A 19,376-nucleotide genomic window follows, 5' to 3' on the forward strand; every position below is an offset into this window, starting at 1 on the left:
TTTCCTAGCTGTTCAAAATCTATAAATAATCCATCACTATGCCTTCACTTCTTCAATCTCCTCAAATGCCCTTTCCAACCTGGAGAAAGATGAAGCTTTCTAGCTGCCTTTTAACAAAGTTGTTCCATGTACAACAGAACTGAAAGTACATTTCCTAAGAATCTCCGTCACGCATTACTGAATCTCAACTTTACTGCACTAATCCCAGCTTCCTGCACAGCCAGCTCTCATTTGATGCCAAGACTCCTCCAGTATATTAAGCCCTATGTAGATACCTCTTCCCATAACTTTTTTTCACCTCTTTCAGTACCTGGGCAAAAAAATAGCATATGCTGCAGCTAACCTTGTAACACACATGATGATTAACTATTAACAAACATAACCAGAACCGATATTCTTTTGTTTCCTGAAGCCCTTCTTTTAGTGTGGAAGTTAATTTTGGTCCATGAAGTTTAACATATTGGTTATCACAGTTGTATTATAATTTCTTATTCTCTTCACTTGACCAAAGCTGAACAAAAGACTCCAAACTCAGGAAAGATACATACTCAGGAAAGATACATATACAGAAAAAGCATGAGACTTAACTGCTACAGGAACTGAAACAATTGATCCCAAACGTCTTTTGCCATTCAGCCAAGTCACCCTCTAAGTGCTCAATGAATTTGTATACCATATCCTGAGAAATTAAATGAGTACTTTCCAGTAACATAACATACAAGGGAACTAGTGCAAATTAGAATTCTTAGAATTTGTTTAACCTGATCCTTATTATCATTTCAGAAGCTTCTTGGAGTCTGTACTCCTATCCTAACAGGTCACCCTTACCAGCTTCCAAAATCCTGTAAGTGCCAAAATACCAGTGTAATAGGAAAAGTTGATTTTTTTAATGCAATTATATCTATGCCAGTGAAAAGATAATACTTCTTTCAAATAAACAGGGAAATGGCATACCATATCACTCCATCCATGTATACAGCAAGTGGTTGCTTTCTAATTGTTGTTTACAGCCTATGAATTACCATGCCAGTTAAATGATTGATTCAACTGACCTTCCATCAACAATAGCTCTGTTACTGTGTATTTCAAAAGGAGTAATAACCTCATTGGATAAATCCTTCCTTCCCCCTATTTAAGCCTCAAAACTTTAAACATTTTAAAACAAACAGCAGCAAGCATTTTCTGGATATTAAATATTCCAGACAGGCTAGAATATTTAATGAAAATCTTATCTTTCATGTCTACAGCAGGACCCATTTTTTATATGGAGCCTTCAGACATATTTCTACTGAGATTTAGGATACTCACTTTCATTTGGGCTGCTCATGCAAAGCAGGCTCCTCACAAATATTTATGGGAGGTTTCACAAAAGACAAGGAAGATTTGGTGGCTGAAGAGTTAGTCATATTCTAGTTCAATCTTTTTTCCTTTATTTCCCCCCCACCTAAAAGGAAACTATCTATACTGAATTTACATTTTTTTTTATTTATTTATTTATTTATGGCAAGATAGACCAGTACCTCTCTTCAAATTGTTCTAACTTGCCTTGAGTTTCAGCATAGAGAATTCAATCACTGGCCCGGAAACCTCTGAGCAAAGGAATTTCTGGCATCTTGGTTGGAGCTGGCATCAACCCATTTTCCTTTGTTCTCATTAAAGGAACCATAATATGCTAAGTTACATAAAATTTAAAAAAATCAACAACATAAAAACCCCACCCCAAAGTAAAAGCAGAATACAAAAGGAATGCATATTCAGTGGATTACTGTGATTTCAGTGGATTACAGTGGATTTCCCTAATTCGACTTGTTTTTCTAATAAAAGCACTTTTTATTGCTGCAAAAATCTGTAAACTGATCTTTCCAAGCGACTTGAACATCCTCCCTAAGTGATGTGCCTTCATGTACAGTCCTTCAGTATTAAATGTCAGGAAAGGAACAGCTAGCTATCCAGGCAGAAAATTCTACAAGCTGTGGCTGTCACAAGTATACAAATGCATGCACTAACCTAAAAACAGTATGACTCCTGAATCTGATCAACTTTGATCAAGGGCAAAGATTTCAGCAAACTCCATCTGTCTAGGTAAGAGAAAAAGAAATCCTACCAGCTTTCCAGATCACAGCATGCCAGAGGACCAATACAGCCCAAGAGCTCCAAAATATCTCTGTAAACAAATTTTTAATTCATACCATGTTGACCACAAAGCACAGTATTTTTACTCATAAAAAGTAAGTCATATCTTCTACAGGGAATAAAGAGCTTGCTTTTTTTTTTTTCTTTGCTCCCCTTCTTTAACCAGTAATGGTCACTCCCTGAAAGGTCTAGATGGGATGTGCAACTTTGAACCAAGTTCTTGGACTTAGGACCGTTTAACCTTTTTTATCCTTTAACTTCTGGTATCTCTAAGCCATAAAAGATAGTCACCAAATTTTCTGTTTTCTGGACACAGGAAGCAAAACAAGAGAGCATAACCCTAATACACCATACAACCATTAGACTTTTTGTTCCTTCCTTTCTTTATCTCCTTGAAAAGAAGACTCAACAACTGATCTGGGTGTATGCAAGAAACCTATTCAAAACAACAAAAAAAAAAAGACTTGATGAATGTATTTATTCTTTGGAGAGAACAAAGCAGTGGAAAACGCAATGTGCAACTTACATCTGATGCAAAAGGAAGAAAAGTTTTAGGACTGTAATTCATACACATTTATGCTGCCACTGACTTGGGCCAGCTGTTCGAAAAGTGAATCCATGACAAATTAAAACGTGCGACACAAACTTGGTGTAGATACCACTGAAGTTTGGCTAAATTATATTTTCACACTAAGAATACAGACAAAGCACTAATTTAGGACTAAAAATCATTAACAGCCCTTAAATGATTTTGCTTGCTGTTTTTATGTCTGTTATCTCACTCCCACATAAGATACCATCCAACGGTTGCCATCTAACTAGCAAAGAAATGATGAAAACAGAAAATGTCCCGCCATCCATATGAATGATCTATCAGAAGACCATTACCTCAGACAGCTGCTGAGGAAGTGGCAACTTGGTAAGAAGGAACAGCCATTAATCAGCCAGACCTGAAAAAAAAGCTTTCTTGGACAATGAACTTGAGCAATCAATTGAGTGTCCAGTAGATAGTTAACTTCCTGGAAAGGGACTAGAGGATAGGGAGTGGAGGGGTCTGAAACAGATGCTATGGAATTTTTAGGAAATAGATCTGTGGGCAAATGCTCTCCCTTTCAAAAGTACAGTAAGATCTTTAAATCAGAATACCCTCTTTTTTTTTTTTTGCTAGCAATCAGAATTACTCCTAGCTGTAATAACTAGAGAAACAAGTGATATCAAGCATAATATGTGATGTTATCGATGCTGTGTATTTTGCAATATTGTACTTATAAATCAAGCCAGCTGGAACAGAAAATACACTTTTGTCTTGGAAAGACAACAAATGTAAAGAAGCCTCTTGATCAGATAAGACTGCAAATTCAGAAGCAGGCTTTTTACACTTCCTATGCAGAATAAATACAGATCTTGGGTGGGGGGAAAGGGAAGGGAGAGGGAGTGGAAAGGGAGAAGAATCTAAACAAACTAACCTCTTCTTAACACAAGACATCTGGATGAACACACTATGAAATCCTAGGGATAAGAAATCCCAAACTGCTCCCACTTACAATGTACATTGTCCATAAGTCTTTTTCCTATCTCAGTTTTCAGTAGCAGCATAAATTAAACACATTGGAAGAATAAGTGGTAACTTAACTTCCAAAGTTGACTTTTTTCCTGTGTGATCTCCCATAGCTTTTTGGGTTTTTTTCCCCTCAACAGTAATTTTGCTTCTGTTTTTTTCACATACTGAGAAAACACTTGCAAAATAACAGTACGCTAATGGTGTAGGTTAGCTGGGGAACATAGCAAGCCTGAATCTGTTCATGACAAAACAAACCACACAGTGCTGTGTGCTTTGCTACCTCCTAATTTATGGTTTGCAAGGAAAAACAGAAAAAAAAATCAGGGGATGTGACATGGGGAATAGTAAAAACCATGGCATGACAACTAAGAACACTTTCAACACTAGCCTGCAGACATGAATGCCTAACTTAAAACTATTTTTTGCTTAGAATAGTCAGACTAGAGTTTTGCTGGGGGTAATACCTTTAATTTTAAGTACAAAAATTCCCAAGTATTTAAGTATAACATGAAACTAGTAAAATATAGGAGACAAGGGATGGAACTTTTGGCATTTTAAAGTGCTTAAATTCTGAGTGTTTATTTTTTTACACAGTTCAGAAGTACTGTACTGTAAAGGGTGCAAGACCATTTTTCAACATTATTGATTTACCAGTCTTATGGCTGGAACAGCTACTGCTACAGATGAAGAATCCACTTCCGTCTTATCCATGTCTACCCACTCAATTGCACAACAAAGGGCAATTCTTTCCTCTGTACCTCAGGGCCCTTTACATACACAGGTAAAGCTGCCTTCAAATGTAAACTTGTCCTGCCACTCATTCCACTGCAGGGAGTAAAGACTTATAAAATATGAAGGTGATGAAAATATTCCTTAAACCTTAGTTGGACCAGTTTTCATCTTTAGTCTAATGGTGTCATGCCTTCAAATATCCTTCCAAAGCTCCAAAGGCATAAAAGAAAAAAAACAGCTTCAAAGTTAGAACTCTCCTACTCAGATGCCAATACCAGAACTAGCCTGAATTATCACTGAGACCGAAGCATATTCTGACATGCTAACAGAACTGTGATACCCTGTGACAAAAGTGTCTGGTGTGGTCACTACAGACACAGCCAGTGTTTCTGTGGTAGCTTGTCAGGATGTGGGACAGAGGACTTCAGTGTCTGGGGACATTTCTCTAATGGTCTACACATGCAGAACAACCAGCAATGAAAAATGAGCTACGCCTTTACTTTTGAATATAACTGGTGATGTTTTCAGGGGAAGACTTCACTTGTCATGAATTTCAACACAATTTGGGATGATAGTCAAATTTAGATTCCCCAAAACGAAGTTAATAATCTCCATTAGGTTTTAGAGGCTACCCTGAAAATCTCAACATGAGTCTTGAAAAAAAACCCAAAAAACCCCCAACCAACCAACCCCCCAAAAAAACCCTACAAGGCTACTGCTCAGGTTGGATGTGTTAGTAAATTTAAAAAGTGCAATGGTTCTCAAGGCAAATCTCAATACCTTCAGTCATATGGAATCTCATTAATACATGAAACAAAATCCCTGTTACACATGCATTTAACTAACTTCATATTTGGTAAGAACAGTAATTTATGCTATAGAGACAGAAGTTGTGGCTAGGGTCTTTCATGGAATTTTTAACTTAAACCTTCAAAAGAATACTGTAGTACTTCCTAACAATGTCTGGCATTCCCACCAACCAAAGCAGACATCTTCAGGATATACCACTGCAGCCTTTTTATAGTTTTCAGCAACATTATCAAAGAGTAAGACTGCTCATTTTATACCACTGTGGCAGTGATATCTACATGTGCAACCAATACTGGCAGGCTGCTGAAAATGAAGGAAGGCTGGCCATTAACTAGCTCCTTAATTTTAAGTACAAGGAAAAAGGCTGATAGAGCTTGTTTTTCATAGCCTTAAAATGACAAAACTAAACTGGGACAGGGACTATTCTGCTGTGCAAGCAAACATAGAAGTAAGTTTTAATGAAGACTGTGCCAGACTTTCACATACGCACACTGGAAGATGAAAGGCAATGGACATAAATTGCAACAAATTAAATTCTTACTGAATATTATGAAATTTTCTTCACCATAAGGGTGATCAACACAACAGATTGTCCAGAAAGACTCTAGAATAATTCTGCGAAGCCTGATACAACTTAGAAGTTAGATTTAACCTTCAAATCTGGCCCCTCTTTGAGCATGGAAGTGGATGAGATTACTTTTGTAGGTCCTTTTTGATTGAAACTATTTTACTAGTCTATCATTCCTCTTTCCAGCTTAGGCTGTTTTAGCTACCACTTTCTTTTAATCGTAGTGTCTCACAAATCCAGGAAGACAGTCAATAGTCCTGCTGAAATGTCAGAGAATAATGTAAAACAACATTACCCAATTTAAATCTATTTTGTGATATCCATTGGTTACAATCTCTTCCTGGCATTGCTGCAGTTTTGGAGGGTCTCATTGCCTCTGCATCTATACATTAAATTATCAAGCCAAAAAAAAGGCTATCCAGTAGGTCTATTATGGTCAATTATGGAATGATCTTGGTTTGCTCTCTTTCTTACAGTATGAATCACTTCCAGATGTACAAATTGCCAAGATAGATGAAGACTTTCCTCTCCCATTACTACAAAACAGCAGGTGGGGAATAGCCAGCTGAGTTGCTTCAGACAGCAGTTAATAGCTTGGCTTACCTTGCTAGTAAACATGAGCATGAACTTGACTTACTTCTTGTCCAAATAGCTACTGTCAGACAGACTTCCCAGTGTGCTATTCAGAAATGATAAAACATTAACATTTTTCTTATAAAAAGGGGTAACTTTTCATTACACGATCCCTTTCACTAATAGATCAAGGTACATTAGTTTCTGGTAGTGACAACTGGGAATAATTTATTAGCAAAGGCAGAGCTACTAATTAATACTGCTAGAATCAGGAACACAACCTCAGTTTAAGGACTTGAGCAGGATCTTCCTACTCAAAAAAAGGTACAAAGAGAAGCTGCTCTCTGCTTGTAAACAGAAGTTTGACTGTTTTGGAAAGATACTTCCAGATCAAAGTTGCCTGTTAATCTTTTCTCTAGTAAGTGATAAATAAAAGCCTTATTACAATTGGTAAGGCAAAAAGAAGCTACTGCCATGCAAAATGTAAATATTTTGTGGAGAGATAATATTTACTCTTTAAATATGGCAAGTTCAGGTCAGTATCTATAATGGATGAAAATGTAAGAGAATGCCTCTAACAAAATGTCCACCTGCAATTAGACATAATAATGCTGATCCTTCTCCAAACTTATCTTTTGGGAGAGAGGGAAAGGGGTTTCTTAGCAAAGATATTATCCACACAACAAAGTAACGTGGCCAAGTGTAACGAACAGTTACATCACATACTAATGAGCTGAGGGGAGGAAGGCATTTACAGAGTACTGAGAAGCAACAACTTCTCAGGGAGTCAGGATGCTCTGCTGCAGTAGAAGCATGGTCCAATACAGCCATTACCAGCCCCAGTAGTCCATGCACACTCACTTCTTCTGAAGTGTGGGTTTTAGAGTAAGTGGCAGCCCTCACTGCTGCACAATCATGCCAGCTTTGTTAAACTGGTACCATGCATAAACTGTATCTTTGGCAGAACTCGAGATGGGTATGCCCATTCTACATTTCACTTATAACTAAGAGTTCTGCATGTGTAACTTTTCTTCTTCATAAATAGCTTTGACTGAAATGAGTTATATTCATGTTGTAAATAATTTGTTAAAAATATCTAAAGATACTGTATACAGTCTAGCAGGAGAGTTCCTCCCCACAAAGCTAACAGATAACAGCAAATCACAGTTCTTGGGTATCATCTACAGCTCCATAAAAAAAAACAAAAACAAAAACCAAAAAACCACCTTAAAAAAAGCTGCAAGTTTAGTGTATTAAGTCTGCCTGGTTGCCCAGGGGAGTTGTGGAGTCTCCTACATTGGAGATATTCAAGGCCTGTCTGGACAAGTTCCTGTGTGATGTACTCTAGGTTACCCTGCTCATGCAGGGGGGTTGGACTAGATGATCTTTTGAGGTCCCTTCCAACCCTTGGGATTCTGTGAAAGAGCTATTCAGTATAACAAAAGAAAGATTTGAGAGATGGAAGCAGGGTTGGTTGTTTTTTAATACTAGAAGGCACTCTTGCAATGCCAAGTTTTTATCCCTGAAGTCAAATTGAGTTGAAATACTGTTGCAATTTGGAAATAAATTGCTAGAAGTCATCCCTGGGTGGTGGCTTCTTATAATCCATTATGAAGCTGTACTTCAGCAATGGAAATTCCACATGAAACTGGCGTTAGGCAAGAACTACTGCTTCCACTGAAAGTCTCTCAGAATTATCTTTATTTCTGTTCTTTCAATGTCCACTCAAACTTTGAGTCTCTTGGAATACAGTTAAATATTAAGAAATTGTTGGGCTCGCCTAGGAGGGTAACACTTGCAGACTGCTCCAGCACCTTGCTTGCAGGTCAGCTGCTGAAACTCTTCTAAATCCTTCCTCAAGGATCAAAATATAGTTACTCAGAACAGGCTGTCTGTTAAAGCATTTACATTAAGATGGTCAACTTTTCAGGAAAGCTAATTAGAACTCAAAGGGGGGGAGGAAAATCTCCCCAAAACATCTGCATAGCTGTAGAGGCAGTAATCTCAAGAAAGTCTGATGAACAACTGGAAAGGGAAGGAAGCATCTTCAGTGAGTGCAGCTGTTTCTGAAGCAAACGCCTGATTCTACAAACTTATGATCTACTTTTCACTAACAAGCTCCAATTTTATTTCAAACCAACTAGGAAGACAACAGTGAGCAAAGGTACACAGAATAGTCAGGGCTGGAAGGGATCTTAAGATCGTCTAGGTCCAGCCACCCTGACATGGACAGTGACACTTCCCCCTATGTCCAACCTGGCCTTGAACAGTGAATCATTGCAGAGGGAAGAGATACCCGAGATGATCAATCACAGCCCTCTGCTCAAAGCATGGTTAACTACAGCAGGCTGCTTAGGGTTGTATCCAGCTGGGTTTTAAATATTTTAAAGGATTATGAAGGCACAACCTTTTTGGGCAACTTGTTCCAAAGGTGTGATCACATTTCACAGTAATTTCCTTTTTCCCTTGGGTTTGAGCAGAATTCCCTGTATTTCAGTCTATGCCCACTGCCTCTTGCTTTTTCATGAGACATGACTGCAAAGAGTTTGGCTCAGTCTTCCACAGTCCCCTCATCAGGTATCTGTACACATGGACAAGCCAAAGTCTTCTCATTCCAAGGCAAAACAGTCCTAGCTCTCTCAGCTTCTCCTCCTATGTCAGATACTCCAGTCTCCCCCAGTGACCCTTCAGTAGACCCACACCCGGATGCCCAACTAATCCCTCTAATCCCTAATGTAAGTGAGTAATAATATGAAGAGGCAATTTCCTCTTTAATTTCCTTTCTTTTGAGATCAACAGCAAAAGATGTGAAATCAATGCAGCTTTTTGGAGTCACTCAAGAATACAAATCCTTTGTGTGATTATCATTTGTTTATCTCAGATGCCAGATCAACGTCACTTAATGCAAGAGATAAGCTCTACCAAGGCAGACAATGTTGTTAAGCAGTTGAAAACTTGAGACTGTGGGTAGAAAAAGATTCAGATGATTGAAATTTAAGAGCAATACCCACAACAGAATCTTGCTGGAATTATGCCACAGTTGCACAAAACACTTATCTTCACCTCTTAGTTTCATTACTAAAACTGTGTTTTCAGACTTCTATAAAAATGTGATTAACACTATGAGGAATGGTACTCCTTAGGGGAGGATCTGTATGACAAGATTTCAGATGCCACCGGAACACAGATTTGTTAGTTAAAAAAAAATTCCTGCGTATCAGTAATCTCATATTCTCTAATAACCACAGTTTTGAAGAAGAGAGGTAATGTAAGGCACTTGAAAAGCTCTAATTAGAAACCAGGTGAACTGTAAAGTAATCCTGCCTTCCACTTGCATGTGAAATTGGACAGCAAACACAAAGCTATAGATTCAGTACCAATAACTTATTGAATTATGCCACTAGGTATCTAAGGAAACAATTCAGAAAAGCAGATATCTAACTCCCATTTTTATTTCTGCCCCGATTTTTCTTCTGGAACTTTTTGAAAGTTTCCAATTCAACAAGCTCTGTATCTCTTGGTACCACAGTAAGTTGGACAGTCTGAATAGAAAGAAATAGCAGCAATTACTTCGAGAAGTTTGGCTCACTTCCACGATGGAAAGAATGTGCATGTTCAACACTAGAACTTTCCTGAACTCATTCTGGCTACCTCAGAAATGGTTTCTCACCATTGCAGAGGCAGTGGGCTTAAAGTTGCTAGCTTATCTAGAAGGCAAGGAAGGCCTTCATCTCAGGGCAAACCTCAGCCTTTCTGCAACAAATGTACTGCTGATCAATGAGAACTCCTCATAAGGAGACATCCAACTAGGCACAGGAGAAAGAGTTCTGTGCTGTAGATTTCTCAAAGGTCATCTTCCTGCTTGTTCCAAAAGGCAGGTCAGGAAAAAAAATAATTATTGTGACATCAAAATTGAATTACATTAAGTAAATAAAAGAATACAGAAGACAACCATCACTGCAATACTTCTAGGACAAGGCTGTTCTTCCCATCTGAACAAGAACACAGGAAAAAGTCCCAACCATTAGTGCATTTCAGTCTGAAGTAATATGAAAAAGTCTTTTGCTAATGAAAACCTGTCATTTTCTTCTCTGATCAAGCTCCTTTGCCTAAAGCACTGTGTACCAGCACCTTAAACTATTCATCCTTGAAAAAGCATTTTGTTTACAATGCCAGCTTCTTTATTGAAACACATTCTAAAGAAGGTTTATATTATAAAAAAGACTGATCTACCATATGCACACCAAAAGGAAGGCCCTGTTTTTATCGTATTTCACATTATTTCAGTGAAGAACAGCTGAACGTACAAACTCACTACCTCAGTGCTAAGCTTCCAGAATTATTCCCTTTACAACTTCTGATTAAACTTCTGAAACTTAAATGCATATTTCTATGCTTTTAAATTTAATGCAAGTCAACATCCTGCTTTATTTATTTTTTTGTTGTTGTTGTTCCTCAGCCACCATCCACTTTTACATATGGATATTTAAGGAACCAAAAGGGTGAGCACTCAACAAATGACAAATGCTCCCAGTACATTTAAGTAAGAGTGCTTCACACCATTTGCTATGGTAAGGCCCTTTTTAAATAAACGTGTGACTCACTGTTTGTTTTCTTCACCAGGAGGTGGAGTCTTGCCATGCCCCTCCATTACAAAATCCTCATGATCCATCTGCAAAGGCAAGCATTGCAGGTCAGAAATCGGTGGAGCAAAATGCACATCACCTAAAGTGGCCCTTTTCCACACACAACAACTGAAGACAGCCACTTTATCCCAGTAGCTGGTCCAGAACAGATCATGTAGTTTCTTAGCAACATATGCACATCTCTAACCCCATTGCTATGGTATCATTTTATAGCACAATTTTCAGAAAATCTTCCAAGGGAAAAAGAACCATTTAATGGCTGTAGCAGACAACTATCAGTGAGGGTATCTAGGTTCTGAGTTTTGCTCTGTTATGGACTTCCTTTGTCATGCTGACTAAGTATGGCTTCTACCCCTTCTTCCTTAACATATAAAGCAGGAATTTAAAAAAAGTTAGGTCTATCAACATCTCTGGAGAAAAATAAGAATTTTCAAAGGAACTTATTAACCACAGGCAGAAACTGCTGTAAAAGCAGAGTACTTCTTGTGAAAAATAACTTTTATATGTAAAAGAGACTTTCACTGCACACGCACAGCCTAGTTAGCAGGGTAAAAAAGAGGCCTAGGGGAACCTCAAATAGATGCTGTTCCAATGACAACATAAGGTAGGCATTTCCTTTGGCTCACATGTTAAAAGATTCTAAGGGCACTAAGGAAATTTTCTGTTTAATTGTTTGCTTTTAAAATACAGTTTAAACATGCATTTTCAGTAATTTCTTTGGCCAAAAAGATTTACATTATATTTAATCATTAATTATTTACACACTCTTCATTTAATTACTTTATTCGGGCAGAATTTCTTGCATAGGTAGCAAAATACTCTTTTCTTTATATGAAAATTCACTACATGCACTTAGTATTTCATGTAAACATCCAGATACACAGTTAGAAATACTCTACTTCATGTGAAGCCAGCTAACAGGCCACACTGCAATACTCAATAAGCCACACAACAAAGCAACTAGATTATAACCACACACAAAATCTGTGATCCACTACATTAAACTGGAAAGGGGAGAGAAACACAACAAAGATAACATGGTTTAGTCAGTCTTTGAAGGAACAAAAAAAACCAAAACCCAAACCCAAACCAATCCAACATCTAGCAGCCACTTTCCCTTCTACCCCTACCTGCTCTTCCCTGCTCCAAGAGTCAAATTTACTTATTTGTACTTTGATGTTGCTGACAGGTCACAAATACAGACAAAAACCATTATCTGCATATTGACATCTAACAAGGATTACAGAAATTGGGTTGTTTGCCTGTACAGACACAGCCCTCAGCAAAACCACATATGAACTGAGAAACTGATTAACTATAAGGTGGTAATGACATCCAGAAGACAGACAGTCAATTAATTGTGTAAGGTGATTTCACATTTGAAAACATGTAAATGTGACCCACATTCAAAACAGTATTTTCATTTAAAAATAGTTTTTAAAAGTAAGAAGATTTTGATTTACAGTCTTGTAAATAACTAATTTTTAACCATGTATTCCCAGCATACCAGACACACTGAAACCTATTTGTAACTCAATCCATATACCTGATTCTCAAAACCGGATGTGTCAGAACATCTGGACTCAAAACTGTCTAGCTGAAAAGTATTCATTCCACTAATTCGGTTGTTGTTGATGTTAACATACAAGTGTGACAACTGGTAAAACAGATACAGATGTGTGGTCACATGGCAGAACAATGTAGTTCTGAGTGAGGCTAAATGCTTAAGACTTACTCTTACACAACCTGAAATCGGGAGGTATTTTAGCCTCTTGCTGCTATGAGACAAGTACAATTCACAAAAATAGTAAAGCAAGGGAATAGCTTGTGGCCAGTACTGCGAAGAAGGATAAAATACAGCCTTTTGGAGTAAAGCAGCACTACCTACAGTATATGCATGGGAATCTTGTTAGTTTAGCACTATAAAATAGAAATTCAGTTTCATGAAGCTGTAGAAAAGGAAAGATCACAAAAACTGAAGTATAAAATGGTAATTATTTTAAAACCAACAAAATCATAGAAAGGAATTGGAAATTATGCTATTAGAGCATAAGCAATAAATTTAAATGAGAACTGGAACATCTAGCAGACACTGAAGTACCACCAACAAAACTGAGTTAATGTGAATTTTACATGAAGAATAATGGTGACATAGCTGTTCCAGACATATTCTCATCAAGCGTACATATCTATCAAAACTACAATTTCAAACTGGAGTGGGTAAATAATTAAGAATAACAAAATACCTGGGCTAGAAACAGTAAGACTGTGGGTCTAGGCACAGTCTGTTTTAAAGTAACTAGAAAGCCCCATCTGCTTTTAGTATGCTTGTTCTACACTTCAGAGAGTAGGCAAAAGCATCTGCAATAACTAAAATCTGCAGTATATATATATAAAAAAAAAAAAGATAAGGCATGACAATGTCAGCACTGAAAAAGAAGGAGCTGAGAAAGAGTAACTTCAAGAAAGGCAATTACAAAGTTTCTCATGAGAAAAACACCAAGAAAATTAGTCGCAGAATAAAAAAGTACTCACGAACGTGGAAATTGTTCAAGACACAAAATAAACCTACCAAGGTACATTTTCACTGGTAAGAAAAGCTAACAATAAAATAAATCAAGACACTAAAGAGGACATGGGAACTTCAAGAAATTGAGTATTAGTGAATTAGGAAAAAAAAAAATCTCTCTTTTTAGAATGGATGAACAACTCGACTTGAAGGAAACAGCTGGCTAGCCAGGCTCAGAAGTTAATGGTTTCTGCATTGTATGCTACCTGGAAGCTGGTGTCAAGTGGAGTGCTGCAGGGGTCTATCCAAGGACAAATAAATTCAACATTACCAACGACTTAAAGGGCCAGTAGGATGGACTCTGGTCAGAATTTTAAGATAACTGTTAGACTCATAGAATAGTTTTGGTTGAAAAGGACCTTCAGATCATCCAATTCCAACCCCCCTGCCATGCTCCACTAAACCATGTTGCAAAGGTCTAGTAGACAGAGGCTCTGTCCAGCCTGGCTTTGAACACTGCCAGGGATGGAGCATTCACCACTTCTTTTGGCAACTTGTTCCAGTGTCTCACCACCCTCACAGTAAAGAGCTTCCTCCTTACATCTAACCTGAACTTCCCCTGTTTTAGTTTGAACCCATTACCCCTTGCCCTACTGCTACAGTTCCCGATGAAGAATCCCTCTCCAGAATTCTCAAAAGCCCCCTTCAGATACTGGAAGGCTGCTATGAGGTCTCTACACAGCTTCTCCAGCTGAACAGCCCCAACCTTCTCAGCCTGTCTTTGTATGGGAGGTGCTCCAGCTCCCTTATCATCTTCGTGGCCTCGTCTAGACTTGCTACAACAGCTCCATGTTCTTCTTATGTTGGGGACACCAGAACTGGAGACAGTACTCCAAAGGGGATCTCATGAGAGCAGGGTAGAGGGGCAGAATGTTAACTGGGGTGAAGAGGTTGAGTCAACATGTCTAAGCGAAAGCCTAACATTCAGATGGATCTAGACAGGAAAGAGGAATGAATACTACAGGAGCTGTATGAATTCAGACTGGACAAACACAAAGCTTTACACCTGAGAGGCTCTGACAATGATACAATCTGGAGGCTGACAGATAGCTAGCTTATCATGAGCCAGCAGTGCACCCTGGCAGGAAAGGTCAACAGTATCACAGGCTTTATTAAGAAAGAGTCTTGTCAGTAGACAAGGGAACTGATTATCACCTCTAATCTGGGCTTATTTTTCCAGATACAGTCTAACACACCTTATTATGCCTCCCAGTACAAGAAATAAATCCATAAAGGGGATGCAATAGGCCACCAGGATGCTCAGGGAGCCTGAGCCCTTGCCCTGTTTGGAGAGGTTGAAGAAGACAGGCTTATTTGGCCTGCAGAAGAGATGGCTTTGGAGAGACCTAACAACAGCTTGCCTGTACCTACAAGGAGGTTAGCAAGAAGGCAGGCTTACCACAGTGGTGCAATGTGACAGAACAAAAAACAATGAGCATTAAAGTTGAAACAAGTCCAGACTGCATATAAGATGACTCTTCTTCACCATGAGGACAGACAAACATCGAAACAGATAGCCCAGAGAAGTTTTGTGGTCTCCTTGCTTTGAGGTTTTGAAGGCCAGACTGGTTAAAATCCATCATAACCTGCCCTGACCTCCTGGCTCACCCAGCTTTGAGCAGGAGGTCAGACCAGAGAACCCTTCCAACCTGAATCTCCCAGAAATCCTATGAATAAAAGAACAGACTCAGTTTAATGTTGAGAGGTAATATATAGGAGAAAAAAACTTCTAACAAATTCCTAACCCAGCAAGAACCTGCACTTCAGCATGGAAAGGTCTAAGAAATATATCTTAGGCAGTTACATAAGCAAAAGGCCAAAAATAAAACAATAAGAAAAACTAAAACTACACTGAACAGTAATACAGAAAAATACTGAAATGACTGTAGCAGAACCCTAGTGCTCCCTCTTTCAGGATACTGCCTAAAAGCACAGACAGTGAAGGCTCAAACCCCCTCCAAAACACTCTAAATGTCTGAGCGGTCAGACTAAAGAAAAATCTGAGGCAGAGGGAAGATTTTACATTAATAAAGTCTAACATTTGGGTTGCAGATCTCCCTCAATGCAAAATGACACAAGTGAGGCATACACAAAAAAAAAGCAGTTTGACAATGTTCTAACAAATAATCACACTTTTGCTACTGCAATATAAATAAAATCTAACCTGCTCACAAAAAAACATCAAAAACAACACATACCAACTTAAGGGGATATACAGTTACTTGGAAAATAGTTATGCAGACAAAGAAAAATTTATAGTTGTACAAACATGAATTGCAACCACAAATTTCACAAGTCCTTCAGGATTCTATGTTTCACATATCTCTGAAGATTTATTTGTATGTTAGAGAATTACAAGAGAGTAGCAATACAAGCTTTTCTGTTGCTGGCAATGAGGTCATTTTCACAAAGTGAAAGGGTAAGTTATACAAACACACACACACATATAAGAGATCAATTCAGAGGCCTGATCTAGTGCAGCAATTTTTGCATTCCTCTTTTTGCAGAGCCTTAATGTCCAATTTTCTTTTGCTAGCCTGCACATTTAAACAAATTCACCATCAGTGAGCTAAATTTTTCACTCTGAAATTTGCAGGTTTTAAACTATTTGCAAGAAAATGCTATGCAGTTTATTTAGCATTCTAAAAATTCTAGAAGAAGCTTATAAAGAGTATCTACTTCCAGCTTTCCCTGCTGTCATCTTAATCCAAAGAGCTCTATTCTGACAAAGATCCTCCTGAAAACAACTAGAGTGCAAACTACACCATCAGAATGCTTGGACACTATGTTTCCCTAAAATTAGTTCTTTAGGCCCAGCTATCATTCAGCAGATTTATTTCTGAGACCCCCAAAAAGTAAAAAGAGTTAGCTGATAATTTTTCCTCCACCCACAGTTCTCATAGAAGTCCTGTGCACATTTTTTCCCCAGAAGTCTCTCAGCTTCTCCGTATCACATCCGGCACTCTTTTAGTCTTCTTTTTAAGGAAGCTGGAGCTCAGAGTCCTCACTAAGTTTCAGCCACACACAGCATACAGCAATCACAACAGATCCAGTTAACTGCAAGCATTCTGAAAAGGTGTATTCTACATCTTTAGTCTCTGTAGATTTACACCATCCATAGGTAAGAGGTGTCCTGAATATATAGAGAAAAGAGTGGAAGGTAGAGGTAAGACACAACTCGTGTACCTATTGCAGTTCTCCCAGGGAAAGAAGGTGGAATGGCAGAGAATGTAAGACACTTTAGTTTCTCTTAAAAGGACTGCAGAGGGAGCCATTGATTTCAAGAGCAGGAGTCCAAGGAAGCCCACTCCACACCTGTTTCTCCTGGCAAGCCATGGAGAAGGCTTCAAGAATCTGGCAGCTGGACCCAGGAACCATACAGAGACCCTTCGACAGCAGGGAGGAGCAAACAGAAAACTTGCACTTTAAAAAGAAAATAAAAAAGGAACCAGACATTGCTGAACTCCACATTTTTTTATTTCAAAGCCTTTTTTTCCTTAAAACCCAGGCACCTGTGAGTTTCCAAACACTGACAAAAGTTTTTGAGTTTTGCTATTAATAAAAGATAAAGCTTTTCATCTAATTTTTAAAAGCTATTCACAATTAGACACTCAATACTTAGTTTTTAGAAAAATAAAATATACCAGAGAAGCTTAAATAAACCATTACTTCCCCCCCTCTTGAAGTGCAACACCTGTTACTACAGTTTCATACTACTCTCTTCTAAAAATACCTTCAATGATACCCTAATGGATTTGATTAATGAGTAAACCTAATCTCGAGAGCCTGGATAAAGCCAGACACACTCTGAAAGGTCAGAAAGTTTCAAGGGCAAAGCCTCATCTTCCTAAATCCTGATGTCAGAAAGCACATTTTCCTAACAAGATTTAATACCTTTATTAGCTATTCTTGCCCACCAAAACTGCACTGAGCCTAAAAGAAACCAAACATTCTCAAAAAAAAGACAGATGCTTGCAAGAAATCCTATACTTATTATGAAAAACTATTTATTTTTAAAAGTATTTTGTCTTCACCAGTTATAGAAGCATATTCTCTCTGCTCTCATGAGACCCCACTTGGAGTACTGTCTCCAGTTCTGGTGTTCTCAACATAAGAAGGACATGGAACTGTTAGAACAAGTCCAGAGGAGGCCACGAGGATGATCAGGGGACTGGAGCACCTTCCATATGAAGACAGGCTGAGAAAGTTGGGGCTGTTCTGCTGGAGAAGGCTGTGTGGAGACCTCATAGCAGCCTTCCAGTATCTGAAGGGGGCCTACAAGGGTGCTGGAGAGGGACTCCTCATCAGGTACTGTAGCAACAGGACAAGGGATAATGGGTTCAAACTTAAACAGGGGAAGTTCACATTAAATGTATGGAAGTTCTTTACTGTGAGGGTGGTGAGACACTGGAACAAGTTGCCAAAAGAAGTGGTGAATGCTCCATCCCTGGCAGTGTTCAAGAGCAGGTTGGACAGAGCCTTAGGCAACATGGTCTAGTGTTACTGCCCATGGCAGGAGGTTGGGACTAGATGATCTGAAGGTCCTTTACAACCCAAACCATTCTATGATTCATACTAATGCAGCTGCACCAAGAGAGCTACTATCACTCCCTTTTCCTGCTCATTCCATGGTTCCTTTTCATAGCTGTGCTGGTTTTTTTGTTGGTTTTTTTTTTTTCCTATTTTGTAAAACAACTGAAGCAGCCACCTGAGTGTACAGGTTCATTTGCTAATTTCTCAAGCATGCAAGAACTGGAAACCTCATCTGGTGTACAACAGGACTGCAGTAAGGACCGGCCAGTGTTAAAAGCTGCTTTCTTCAGATTGTGGCAATTTACTTACAGTGCTTTATGGCACCTGCTAATTTTAAACCAGTCTATTGCAGACCCAGCTTAAGACTGATAAATTTGGTGTTTTGACACAACTCCATTAACACCAGTGTACTTCCCAATCATCAGCATGTCTTTTGTCTCACTAATACTTTAAGTAGAATTAAACAACCTAATGTTAAAATCCAAGCAATTAGTTACTACTCACTACTGTTAACAGTGGTAGAAGCCCTATAAATGCCAAGCAGTTAGAAGAACTTGTCAGAAGTCTCAAGAGACAATTTGAGGTCTAACAGAAATGTAATCACTACTACAAATGAGAGGAAAGCTGAGTCACCGCTCTGTTTGGCTTTATGAACACTTTGGACAAACTGTATCGGGGAAAATTTTACTCATTAGCAACAGATTAATTAAATGTTTAATTTATTTTAATGAAAATCAATGCAATTTAGCCACAAACACTTAATAATTTTCTTATGAATAAATTAGTGTTAAGCTAGCATTGCAAAATATGCACAGCAGCATAAATATGTTAGCAAAATTAGTCTCAAAATACCCAGTTTTAGATTAAACTTTAATTTCATTACACAGAGGAAAACATCAAAATAAAACCACACCTTGGAAACTGCAACTTAAAAGAAAGAAATTCATAGTGAAAAGAAGCTCCTAAAATAAGAAAGAGCAAGGTATTTTTCTGAACCACAGTGAGGGAAGTCTTCAAGACAAGATATACATTAAAAGTTCTCTGAAGTTATCATTTGAACCTGTTTCTACCTTTTTTTCCCCCCTCTCAATTTTGCCAAAGCTGAGTGTTGTACAAAAAAAACCAACACAAGATGTTAACCATCTCCTAGCCTACTCACTATTTTCTTGAAGTTTCTCATCAGCATCTAGATTGAGCATTTCAGTGTTATTACCATCGCGCAGTCCTAACTGGGTTTCCTGTTAGTAAAAA

At 38.3% G+C, this 19,376-nt stretch overlaps 1 protein-coding gene across 1 annotated transcript in view; it reads right to left on the minus strand.

Moving 5' to 3' along the window:
- TNRC6B (trinucleotide repeat containing adaptor 6B) overlaps positions 1 to 19,376 on the minus strand; it is a 114,373-nt gene that overhangs the window by 82,177 nt on the left and 12,820 nt on the right. Inside the window, exon 2 of the mRNA XM_031050078.2 lies at positions 10,982 to 11,049. Within this exon, the coding sequence (XP_030905938.1) occupies positions 10,982 to 11,049 (68 nt within the window). The remainder of the gene's footprint in view (positions 1 to 10,981; positions 11,050 to 19,376) is intronic.

The sequence above is a fragment of the Melopsittacus undulatus genome, chromosome 5 (genome assembly GCF_012275295.1).
Source record: "Melopsittacus undulatus isolate bMelUnd1 chromosome 5, bMelUnd1.mat.Z, whole genome shotgun sequence".
Classification (NCBI taxonomy): domain Eukaryota; kingdom Metazoa; phylum Chordata; class Aves; order Psittaciformes; family Psittaculidae; genus Melopsittacus; species Melopsittacus undulatus.